Raw genomic sequence first — 13421 nt, 5'->3', positions numbered from 1 at the left:
TTGGTTAATGTGAATATATGTTATTCAAATTGAGATCCTAAATTTGGAATTCATCGAAGGGGACACCATAGACAGCGATATGAATAAGAAAATTAGATTATAACACAGATAGTAATTTTAGAAATCATATTCATAAAAATCTCAATTATGTGTACATACAAGTACAAGTTCTTCGGAAACAAAGTTGCTTGAAAATTGCTTATGAAGATCACATTATGACATGTGGACATCAACATAAGTGCAGTTTAATTAGATATGGAAGTAATCATTACAAATATTTACAGTACAATCTATTTACAATACAAATTTTTCATTACAATTGTGAATAATGTGTTACCAAAACATTTTATGAATTATATTATTATTGCATATTGGTTATTCAAATTGAGATCCTAAATTTGGAATTCATCGAAGGGGACTCCGTAGACATTTCTGTCTAATCACTTATTGCAAGTTATAATAGACAGCGATATGAATAAGAAAATGGATTATAACACAGATAGTAATCTTCGAAAATCTCAGATCTTTGGAAACAAAGTTGTTTGAAAATTGCTTAGTATCAGCAGTACGAACTTGCATTATATTACATGATTTCATCATCCAAATAGGTCGTGCACAGAAAAAGTTTTTTCAGCATTCCAATTTGCAATAAAAAAATTGAAATATTTTAACATATCCCACATACAGAATTTTCTTTATTTTGTTCAGATTCTAATGCAGTTATTGATCGGGTCTTTTTCCAATTACTTCCCGAACATACTCTTTACAAGTCATGGTGATAACAAAGATGCCACTAATTTGGATACACGGTTGCAAAAAAGGAAAATCAAAATAAACACATTGAAATTTATCACAATATGTACTCATGTTGGAAATCTACATATGTTCAATCAAATTCATAAAGGAGAAATGTTCATTTTATATAGCTATATAACAATTCGGGGTAAAATGTTAACATGGCTGTACGGATTGGGCTCAGTCTTAGTTGCATAATTTTATATTCATTAGTATTTATAAAATATTTTCTAGATTATATTATTATTTTATTTAGATTACTTAAATTAAAAACCTAAATTTGGAATCGATTAAAGGGGACATTTTGTCGAATAACTTATTCCCAGATATAACAGACCACTACTCAAAATAAGAATTTGGTTGATAATAATACTTTGGAACACACATCTGTAAAAATGTCAATGCACATAATTACAAGTTTTCTGGATAAAATATTTTGAAAATTGATTAAAATGCTCGCATTCAATTAAATGTATGGACAGTTCAGGTACTAGAACAAGTATAGCAGAAAAATGAGTACAATTCTGAAGGTATTCCTTTCAAAAGATATGTCAAAATCCATGCATTTTAGACACAGTCAGGTATCGTTCATGTTTTATTGAATCACTCTACAAATTGAAAAAGATGAAGAACTTCAACTATCATTGGATAATGCAATGTAAAATATAATTCAATAATGGTTATTTTACACTAATTTTGAAGAATAAACTGGAATTAACTAATAATAAAAAACTATGAATTTATCGAATAATGGATTGTAATATATGAAGATCTGGGGTTAATAAGATTCACCACCAATATCTTAAAAATTAGTAAAGTTTAGCATTGTTCTACAACAATATTTGAAAGTAGAGGGGAAAGGGTGTATAACCAGCTATAACCTTGATTCTTATGACTTTGCTATCAGGAGATAAACGGTAATCTTTGAAAATCCATAACAAAAGTATTTCCTTTTGTTGTTAGTTTTTTGGGTTGTGAGCACTGTGATTTAGTACACGAGACCTTAATATAAATTTTAACTATTTAATTGTTTTATAAAATGTAATGTTAATTTTGAGTGAGATTCAACACTTTAAAAACTTACATCTGTGTTGGCAAAAATGACCAACTGAACATTGACCACGGATAAAAATTAAAAAAGACTTGGATTGAATTATACCATATTTTTATAGAAAGTGTATAAAACTTCCAGTTTGATTGTATTAACAAAATATGGTCAAACGAATATTGTTATTATGAATTATATAATTTATTATTATACATGTAGACTTTGAAGTTTATTGTGTTTCTAATACCTCATTGTCTGTACCATTCAATCTATACATCCTACCACTCCTAAAATAAAGTATTCTTTTTTTTATTCTTTAGAAGTTGCTTAGAAATACCTAACTTAGCAAAACAACGTTTGCCGGGTCAGCTAGTGATAAATAAATAAATAAATAAATATATATAAACAACATCATATATGATTACAATAATAGATGGTAGTAAGCTTTATAAACTATGTACGAAATGCTTAGAAATATACACAAATGTGCACATTAGCCATCATGTATATAAGTAAACATGGTCCTTTAATGCCTTGTGTTAAGTAAGTAATTACTTATCCAAAAATAGCCCATTTGGGGCACTGCATAATGAAATGGCAATGGACGATATCACACACCTGATTTGAGATCGAGTTTAACTCAGCTCACACAACTGCCCTAGCAGTTCATGCCAAAAAACTGTCTAAATTATATATTTCTAGAAAATATAAATATAATTTAGACATTATCTATACCATATAATCAAAGCATTGAGAAATGAATCCAAATAATAAAAAACAAACAAGAGAAAGAAGTTACTAGATCTCTCTTCATGCGCTCTAAAGTTAACTTCAAATCCCAGCAGCAGCAATTCAACAAGGTCATCTATATTCATAAATCATATAAAAATAAGGAATAAAATATGCTAAGATAATAAAAAATAAAGACATAAAAAAGAATAAAATATAAATGTTATAATATTTTATAAATAAACTCCGTTTATATTTATCTTGGTGTTCAATCAAATAATGATAAAGTTACATTAAATCTATGTATAGTCTATATCTGAAAATTGTTCTGCACATTGTGTTAATCTGCTTTAAAATGTTGAACGAAATATCATTATCATCATTATTACAAAGAAAAAGAATCATTATGTTGTCATAACAGTAACTGACAAAAGTTCAAGAAAGTTATATGCAAACACTTTTGCCAATTTAATTAAAGGATAAAACCAAAATTACTTGCATCTGAAAAGCATATCAACAGCTTACTAAAATGAATTACTATATGGGGATGACATTTGAAAACTAGTTTGCTGTTTTCCAGTAAATTATTGTACAATTCATGATCTATATACTTCTCGACATCTGTTAAACGTATTATCACCAATAATAAACGGAAAAAAACTGTATAGTATAAGTAGCGAAGTAGCAACTTATTTACAATTTCCACTTTTGCTAAAACATTTAACAACCTCATTATGTATCACTATTATAAATTTATAAATAAAACCACATTCATGAAACAATCACAAAAAATATGAATATTGCATATAGTTCAAGTATCAACTATTTGATTTGATAGTATCACCAGTCCCCCAATTAATCAACATAAATAAAAATGTACATACAAAAAATTGCATGGCTTGTGGAAGTCAATGCAGATGAAATATTCAACAATAAATAAAAATAAGAACAACATATGAATTTTAGAGAAACACTTTTTATAGTAATTTATCACCATAAGAATGAATGATCTTGAAATTGAATCAAAGCTTATACATATAATTTCGTCAGGTAACAGAAAAATGAGTATAAGTAACATTTCATATAGACATAATATATATAATATATACTAATGACTATCCAGAAAGATACTGGAAAAGAATGTTCTTCGAGCGAATAAGAGTTGTAAAAAAAAGTGACAAAAGCAAATAAAAAAATTAAACATAAGGGTTTTTTGTCGCCAGAAAGCTCTTCTAGACTTCAGAGTTTTTTTATTATATTATCCATAGCTTTTCTTTTTATTATATCTTGTTCATTAGAATTGACGTATCTTCCCGTGAGACATCGATTAACACTGTTGCACCAATTTTTAATAAAAAAACATTACAATAGATTTGAAAAAATGACTTTTAAATTATGCTTAGTGCAACTGAAACTATATTAATGAAGAACATACTTTTCTAGTGTTTCTAATAGTTTTCGTTTAATATTGTCTGCAGTTCATAGTGTCTATATGAAATGATCCAATACTTGACAACATTTTTGAAATAAATCAAAAAATGTTGTACCTGGAACCTTTAGACAATTTCATGTGTAATCCTCATATTCAATCCAAGAAGCTTCATCTTTGCCAATTGGATCTTCCAATAACTCAATTGCACAAGTGTGGCAATCCTGAATACTGTTTATCAGTTTGTGGGGAAATCAAGCAGGCTAGTGATTGTAGAAAAACAATTGGTCTTGTCATTTATATTTTCATATCAGTAATATTTTATAATGAATAAATTTTATATAATTTTATGCAAGTGGAGTTTATACTTTCGTATACATAACGACTCTCACATTGGTGACCTACGACGATTGAGATGAAGACAAAAAAGCAGTTTTATTTTTTGAGGATTCAAGAAATATAGATTTTGACGCAGCACAATAATCACTGGTCTTCAGAGATGACTTATAAAGCACGTCCAGTCTTCGGTTCATCATAGTTAACGCACTTACTACCTGAACCGGACTTTCGTGGTTACCCATTTTATATTCTCAGACTCCAGTGTTTATTGCTGATACAAAAAATAATTTGGAGCCTAGACTTTTCATTGGAATGCAATTCAATCTCTCCTTGTCCGTTAACTCAACTCAACAAATCGACAGCGACGTGTCAAAACAAAATGATGACATAAATTATTTATGGGATTCCACAATTCTGGACTCTTATGTTAAAGAAACCAATGATCCTGGTTTGGATAAAGAGCCAACTTCTTTCTCTGAAAAGAACCTAACAGATACGAATGCAACATCTGTCGAAATGGAAACTGTAACCATAAATCATGCATACCAAACATCAAGTAATTCTGTTATATTATGATGGCAATAGTACCAATTAATTATGATGGCAGTGTAAATGGTAAGCAATTGATAAAAGTGTTTGTCACAGAGCCACAAGGATTCGAGAATCCGATGTATGATCCAAAGGGCTACTGAAGTCGACAAGATTATATTAATCATTGTGAAAATTCATATTCTTACAGGGTGCCATCTGTTTACCCAAAATATTATAGAAATAAAAATTAATACAGTAGATCGTGGCTGAATCTTCGAAGTTCACCAAGACATCGAGGTTCAGGAAGTTCACTACATGACTTATATTCAGAACCATAAGCAGAGTTTGAAGATGATGGAAGGTCGAATTACCTACCATACGATGGATCTGCCGACGAAACTGTCATTTATTTCTAATTGACCAGTATCACAACACTGCTATAATTTGTTTTCCCACCATTTATTTATAACGTGTTTCCCTGTTTTTTTTTTAAACTGTGAGGTCAACACTGGGCAGGGAGTGTGTGGGGAAATCAAGCAGGCTAGTGATTGTAGAAAAACAATTGGACTTGCCATTTATATTTTCATATCAGTAATATTTTATAATGAATAAATTTTATATAATTTTATGCAAGTGGAGTTTATACTTTCATATACATAACGACTCCCACAAGTTTCTTAATACAGTACCCTGCATCATATGCGTTGGCAGCTTTACTATAAAGCGTCATGTCTTGAAAGAGAAAAGGCTCTTCATCAACTTCTTCATAAAAAACCTCTCTATTCAAAACATGATCGCTATCAAGAAAATCTCGATAAGCAGCAGGTAAACCACAATTGTCATCAACTTCACAATTAGAAGGCGAATGACGAGATGAAAAATTATTTATAATTAGTTTCCTAAAGGAGGATATAAAAGAATAAGAATTTGGATTCTTATTACATTCACCTTGCCTTCTTATGCTGCCAAAAAAGTTTTCTAACGGATCCTGATTGAAATTTCGCTTCACAAAAAATTAAAGCCATTAATTAACCGGATTTTTCCCCATATATGTTCCAAGCCATCTATGGTTCTGATCCAATTCTTAATGGTAGGAGTTTTTATTATGGTTCTAACTGAATCTTTTTTTTTAATGAAGTACATTGAATCTTACACTTGCCTTGCTATTTTCCAGAATTTAATATATACAGAATTATCATTATTGGCACAACGGAATATATTGCCATTTGTTGGAAATTGAGATAAACCATTAACACGATCAAAAAGGTAATTCATGAACTCCAAAATTTTCCTGTACCTACCGAAGTAGCACTCACATTGGCTTCGTGAGCATGTACAATGAAATATTGAAGTCCAAGCGCTACCCGTTTAGAAAATACTTGTGCTGCAAGGCTAAACTTCATTTTTCTCATTTTTGTTTCATCAAGGTGGTGTCCGTTAAAGTAGTGCATTGGCAAAACCTGCCCAAATTGCTACCAAAGTCATAATAATCTCTGATATCCTTTACACATGCTTCGTATGCATCTCCTTTTTGATCCATAAATCTAACATTATACCTAATAAAGTTATTTCTCATGCATTTTAGCAAATGTGGAGGATCATACAAAGGAACTATTTCATGGCCATCTATTTCAAATATAAGTCAATTCCAATCAAGATTTTGTGTTTTATACAATTCCTCAGTATCTCTAAGAAACATATTTTTATAGCTTTGCCATTAGCAGCAAACTGATCACAAACTGTCGCAATAACATTCAGACCAATACTCAGTAGTTTTCTTATGACATCTACAATAATACACTTTAAATTAACGCTGTTCACACCCCCATCAGAGAAGTAAACGCAACTGGTTGCACCTAGCGATGTTTCATGCCTTTAACTAAAAAGACAAGAGAATGATCAGCAAATAAACTTTCCCTGCCATTTGCCAGTTCCTGAAATCCAACAATATGATCCTTTTTACGGTCGTAAAATATTGCGGATGATAATGATATTTCATCAAACATTGGAACACAGTATTTGCTTTTCACATCTTTTTTCTGTGCCATAGCTGAACCCAATGTTTGGAAAAGGGTCTCATTATACCATTATTTATTTATTTATTTATTTATTTATCGTATAGCCCACAGAGTAGCTCCAGGAGGACTTAAAAATACAATTTTAATATACATATTATAATAATACAAATATACTAATATATGATATTAATATTAATAACATAACATAATATAATTCATAACATAACAATACATAACACAAAATAAAAAACTCTTAAAATAAATTCTTAACGGTAAAACTAAATTATATATGATGGAAATAACATATTCGTGGCAAAATATTAAGATTAATTTGTACAGATGGTAATTAATTGTTTTACTGAAGTATTGTGAATATCGATATCTTTATTAATTGAGTTGAAATTAGAGGACATTAGCACTATAGGTGAGTTTAATAAAGCATTAGTCTTAGGAGTAGGATATTTGAAAAACATTTGAGTTCGGGATGAGAGTCTAGGAACGTTAAAGGATAGTTGGTTAAGAATTAGAGGACAATCTATGGCATTATTACATAATTTATACAGGAACAAAATACTATCAGTGAAACGACGTGTTGCAAGAGATGATACGCAGAATGTATTAAGTAAAATATTGTGGTCGAAACCACGTTCAGGATAAATTTTGTGTTTTTTAAAGTATAGATATTTTAGAAATTTTCTTTGAACCTTCTCTATCGCATCTGAATTATTGCTATGGTTAGGATACCAAATGATCGATCCATACTCCAGCTTTGAACGCACAATTGCATAGTATATGCTAATTAGTGACAGATTAGATTCAAATTTTTTGCAGTTTCTTAATATTATTCCTAGTGATTTTTGCGCCTTGCTACATATGTTAGATATGTGATCCGTAAAAGTCAAGCTAGAATCAAATACAATGCCTAAGTCAGATATTTTATCACACCTTTCTATGCAGGTGTCAGAAATTTTATAATCAAAATGCGTCGGAACGCGCTTGTTTGTAAAACTAATAATTTTGCATTTAGATATATTCAGTTCCAGTTTATTTTGAACACACCAGGAGTGAAATGAATTTAGTTGAGACTGCATTACTAGGCAGTCATCTATTGAGTTTATTTTAAGATATAACTTGAGGTCATCTGCAAACAATAGATGAGGACAATTAATTACTTCTGATATATCGTTGATAAAAATATTAAATAAAAGAGGACCAAGGGTGGACCCCTGGGGCACACCCGAGCTGACAGTTGCAAAGTTACTCAAAAATCCGTTAAGAAAAACGAACTGTTTACGATTTTCAAGATAGCTTTTAAAGAAATAAGTAAGTGAAGTATTAAAACCAATTTTGGATAATTTAGTAAGTAGTATATTGTGATCTATTTTATCAAAAGCTTTACTAAAATCAGTGTAAATTACATCAACTTGTCCGTTAATGTCAAGATTCTCAGCAAGAAATTGTTTAATGCATATAAGATTAGTAGTTGTCGAACGAGCAGGCATAAAACCATGCTGATTATTAGAAATTAAATATTTTATTGATGGAATTAGTTTATTAAATACAATTTTTTCAAAAACTTTAGCAAAATTAGATAATAAAGATATGGGTCTATAATTAGTAATATTAGATGAGTCGCCATGTTTGAAAATTGGTTTTATACGCGCGATCTTCCAACAGTTCGGAAAAGTGTTTGAACTCAACGACAGATTAAATAAAAATGTAAGTGGATCACAAAGAACAGTTGAACAATCACGTACAAGAAATGATGGAATACCGTCAAATCCAAATGTTTTAGAATTTTTCAATTTTGCCATTGCAACTTGCACACAACTAGAATCAATCTTTTCAATATCAACCATTACTCTATTGTTATGATCAAACGAAATAGGCATATCTAGCTTGGGTTGATTAACACTAGAAAAGTATGAATTAAATGCATCTACTATAGCATCAGGTGAATCATAATATTTGTCCAAGTAGCATACTCTATTAGGGACTATGTTAGAGGCAGTCTTACTGCGTAAGAATGACCAGAAGTATTTTGGATTATGCGATAGAGAACGTTCAACATCTGTTATATATAGGTTATAAGCGTCTTTCATGAGTGATTTTGTTAATTTCCTATATAATTTAAAATTCTCGTAATATAAAGTGTTATTAGTTAATTTATATTTTTTGTGATAGTATTTTTTCATACGCAAGTTTTTAATAATGTTGGAATTAAACCAAGGCTTAAATTTATTGGATGGAGAGTTCTTGGTTTTAGGTACAAATCTATCGAATATAGTATAAATAGTGTCATAAAAAAGATCGCACGCATCATTTACGTCGGAATAGGTATACAGAGAACTCCACGATGTGTTTAAAATTTCCATGTAAAGATTAGGAAAATCCGCTTTATAAAAATTGTAATGAGAGGTATTATTATTAAGTTGTAATGCATTGGCCTTAGGTAAAAAGGATGTTGTAAGGGAAACAGAAATATGAAGAGCAGGATGATAATTATCTTCAGGTAACAGAGGTTCGGTATCATGGATAATATTGCAGTTATATGAGCTAAAAACTAAATCTAACAATCTACTACTAATATTGAAAATATGATTATATTGATTGAGACCTAAGAGATTCATAAAATTATAGATAGAGTTACATTTTGTGTTAGTGAAATTGTGCGAATATTGAGCAAAATGAGGTACATTAAAGTCACCTAAAATTAAAACATTTTTACCAGAGATATGAGATTCAAAGAGTTCAAGAAATATTTCAAAATCTTCAGATGATACATCAGGTGGCACATATACTGTAAACACATATATACACAATTTATTAAGAATGCACTTGCAGCCAACAATATCTATCGATGGAAGGGATTCACCAATACAGTCTAATTCCAAGGGTTCACAAGTAATATTCTTATTCACGGCAAGAAGAACACCACCGCCACGATATTTATTATTGACACCATATGATCGATCACATCTAAAGATATTAAAACTGTCACAGAAGAATTCGGAGTTGTGTACATCATTCCTTAGCCAAGTTTCAGTAAAGGCGACAAAATCATTTTCAAGGTTGCATGTTGCAAGCAGGCAATCAGAAATTTTTGTATTTAGTCCGCGAACATTTTGATAATAGCATGTAATAATATTACTGTCTGTGGGCAAAGTCAGTTTAAAGATACAATCTGTGGAACGCCATTGATATATTTAATTTTTAGATTTTTTTCACCATTTTTTTCGCGCTCAAGAAGCTTGACTTTTAATCCCTGATAATATTTTTGTTGCCTAGGTGTCCGATCTTCAGTGATATTGAGGTTTTTGAAATTAGCACTGTCTTTTAGTTTTCTGCAATTGAGTAAAATTTTTTTAGGCAAGCTATTGTCTTTAAATACGATTTTTAACGGCCTTGGCTTAGTCCTTAGCGTGTCCGGTTTCCCCAATCTGAATAGATCGAAAGACGACGGCGAGCAAGGTACACCTATTGTCGCTTCGAATATATTATTAATCAATGTGGTATCCTCACTTTTATTATAATTGTTAGTATCGTTTAGTGGCTCTTTAGCATTATACACAATTATATTAAACGAACGCCTATTACGTTCAGAAGTTTCATTAACCAAGGCTTCGAATTGATCTTCATCTATTGTTTTATTATTGTATGATTTGCATTCTTTTAGTGCAGTTATTTCACGTTGTAACTGCACTAACATAAGTTTGATCTCGCTCAGGTCATTTCCGAGATTCGCACACGCACTACAGTTCCACATTAGTCCTTTTTTTGATGTTATTGACCGCACTTCAGATAAACTCAAATTAACACATGTATACTTATATTTGCATTTGCATGCACAACATGTCACCAACTTATCTGACGGGACTACGCCACTGCAGCACACACACGTGTTTTCAGAACTCATATTTTATTAGCTAGATTTTATTGCAGTTTAAGGGACACTAAGTACAACGATGTTAACAGTACAGAGGACGAAACAAGATTATACAAAGGAATTGCTGAGAGCAACTTTCTCAATGTTTGAGGAGCAGGTAAAACAAATATTTTTCTCCTAAAGTAATAATCTCTTGGAGAAATTTTATACAGAGTTAAAGCAAGAATTTTATCATTAAACGTAAATTTTCTTCCTATTGGCTTTTTCGTATGTTCTCTTAGTTGACTTAATATAAAATTACGAGCCCTCTTAATTAATGTTGCTGGGAGATAAGCAAAATTTTTAGCACATTTGGGACTTTCTTGTAACTTCCGCCTCATTGTTTTTTTTTTTGTATATTTATTCTCCTTACTTCCTTTCTCAACACTTTTGTTATACAGTATAAATTTTGTTCTTTGCATGTCTGGTCTCCACACTGCTTGTAAATTGAGTTACGAATTTCTGTTGAAAAAAAAAATCTAGAATCATTTGCTACGAACATAAATTGTAGTATAAAAAATTTTAAATAACACACCTTTCAGGGACGGTTTTCCACCTTTAGTTTCGACTTTCCTGCTATAAGATGGCTCAAACATTCCTTGAGTCTCTACTGTTGTAGGGTCCAAGGAAGCTACAATGAAATTTTATATTAGAACAATACAAATCGATTAAAGCTTATGTAATGATAAGTGAATTACTTTGGCTGCCCATGTCATTCATGCATGCAATACCCCAAACCTTCAAAAATGTTTGTGCCCTATCCTCACTCTTGCGTATTGAAACACCTAGTTGAGTAAACTCATTATAATTCATTTTAAGAGTATATGTAAAATATATTACGGTATGTGTTTCTATCTAGAAGGCAGTTTTGTTCTGCATATGGATCTCCACTGAAACCTAAATGAGAAAACATTAGTATAAAAATGTTGTTGCGAAAATTATATTATATTTAATCGCCTTTCTGGTATGTTTAATGTAGGCAATGCATTAGGTTTTTAGTGTAGTGGCTGTTATATTTCTTTTGCATATACTTGCAAAATGTGCGTCACACACGAACCGAGACATATTGCAACGCGAAGGTGTTAATTTCTCAAGATCAGGATTTTTTGTTCTTTCCAGCCAAATAGCAAACATCTACAATTTAAGACAATTTAATCAATTAATTCATATTATATAATATTGCAAGATCAGTCCAATAGTTCAGAGATCTTTACACAAACATATTTCTTGTTTTAATATACAAGGAAAAAAAATAATATATTGCATACCCTGAGTACGCATGTTTGATTATAAATTATAAATGCACAAAATTGTTAATTACTTGATTATCAGAATTAAAAAAATGTAATCTTAATATAAAATTCCTAGTAAACAAAATATTTAAACTATCACAAGATTTAAAATCTTTGTTAATTAAACATTGATGTAAGATAAAAATAAGTAAATGTAAAATCACAAAAAAATACAAGTATAGTTAATGTACATAAAATAAAAATAGTCATGTTTCCAGCTCATCAAAATATCAGCATTCAAACTCACTAAAATCCCAGTTAAATATAAGAGTTTTTATCTTTCACTTCAATTTACTAATATATATGTGGTAGTATCTTATATTTTACCACATTACAGTACCTCGTCCAACTGGCACCATGTTTTTTCTCACACTGGCGACCATCTCGTGCAGCTCGGTGTAGTAGAAATATTACACTAATAATTAGTGGCAAAAAGCTTATTACATTGAAAGGTGCACTCCAGAGTAAGGCAAAACTAAATGTAACTAAAACGATGATGTGTCCCAAATAGTTAGGATGCCGAACAAAACCCCATGTTTTAGCAAGAAGCAGCTTCTTACCAGAGAAAGTTATATATAAATCTTTATAATTAATTCTGTAATCAGCTGGGTTAATTCGAACAGCATATTTCATGTTATTACTATATCGAAACAGCAAATAACCAACAAAAAACATGCCTATGATAAATGCTAATGCTATAGAGGGTGTTCTTATGTTTCGATATAGTATATATTTCACAGGAAAAGCTGTGACAAATGGATAAAGATTGTCCTTCAGTAATAACATGAATCCAGTACCCTCATTCTGAATTTCAAAAGTGGCAGTCAGTTGTTTCTCATGAAACACCAAATCCAAATGAAAAAAAATATTCAGAGCAGTTACAAGAATTAGGGTAGAATTGTAATCAGTGGCTTTACCATATAACACATTTCTTATAAGGTTCCAAGCGTCTTCATGTACATAGGCTGTCAACAATAAAATCGTTCCCAAAATTGCCATTCTATAATAAATCAGCTTGACATTAAAAATAGAAAAAATGCGAGGATTCAATTCGCATCCATTCCAAAATTCTGCAATTGTATTCCTTTTTGGTTCCATAATTGATGGTACCATAGAAACATAGTACTTCCTTAGATGTAAAATAAGCGAAATTAAAAATGCACATATCAGGGAGGAAATTATCAATCTGAAATCTTGTTCATGAATGTACTGCAAAATAGGAAAATTATACCGGTGTAACAAAGTAAAAATAACTGCGATGATAATTACACTAAAAAAACCATTGAAGTAGTAATTTAAAGCACCATCCCTAGCG

At 30.6% G+C, this 13421-nt stretch overlaps 1 protein-coding gene across 1 annotated transcript; it reads right to left on the bottom strand.

Moving 5' to 3' along the window:
- Nucleotides 1-12400: 12400 nt before the first annotated feature.
- LOC113363063 (lamin-B receptor-like) lies at nucleotides 12401-13105 on the bottom strand. Its single transcript, XM_026605554.1, has one exon. The coding sequence runs from the start codon at nucleotides 13103-13105 to the stop codon at nucleotides 12401-12403; it is 705 nt and encodes a 234-aa protein (XP_026461339.1).
- Nucleotides 13106-13421: the final 316 nt, after the last annotated feature.

The sequence above is a fragment of the Ctenocephalides felis genome, unplaced genomic scaffold (assembly GCF_003426905.1).
Source record: "Ctenocephalides felis isolate EL2017-DRISC unplaced genomic scaffold, ASM342690v1 CF-g0.4_SCAFFOLD_00258, whole genome shotgun sequence".
NCBI classification, from domain to species: Eukaryota; Metazoa; Arthropoda; class Insecta; order Siphonaptera; family Pulicidae; genus Ctenocephalides; species Ctenocephalides felis.
The sequence above is the reverse complement of the archived record's forward strand: the minus strand, read 5'-3'. Positions and strand labels throughout refer to the sequence as shown.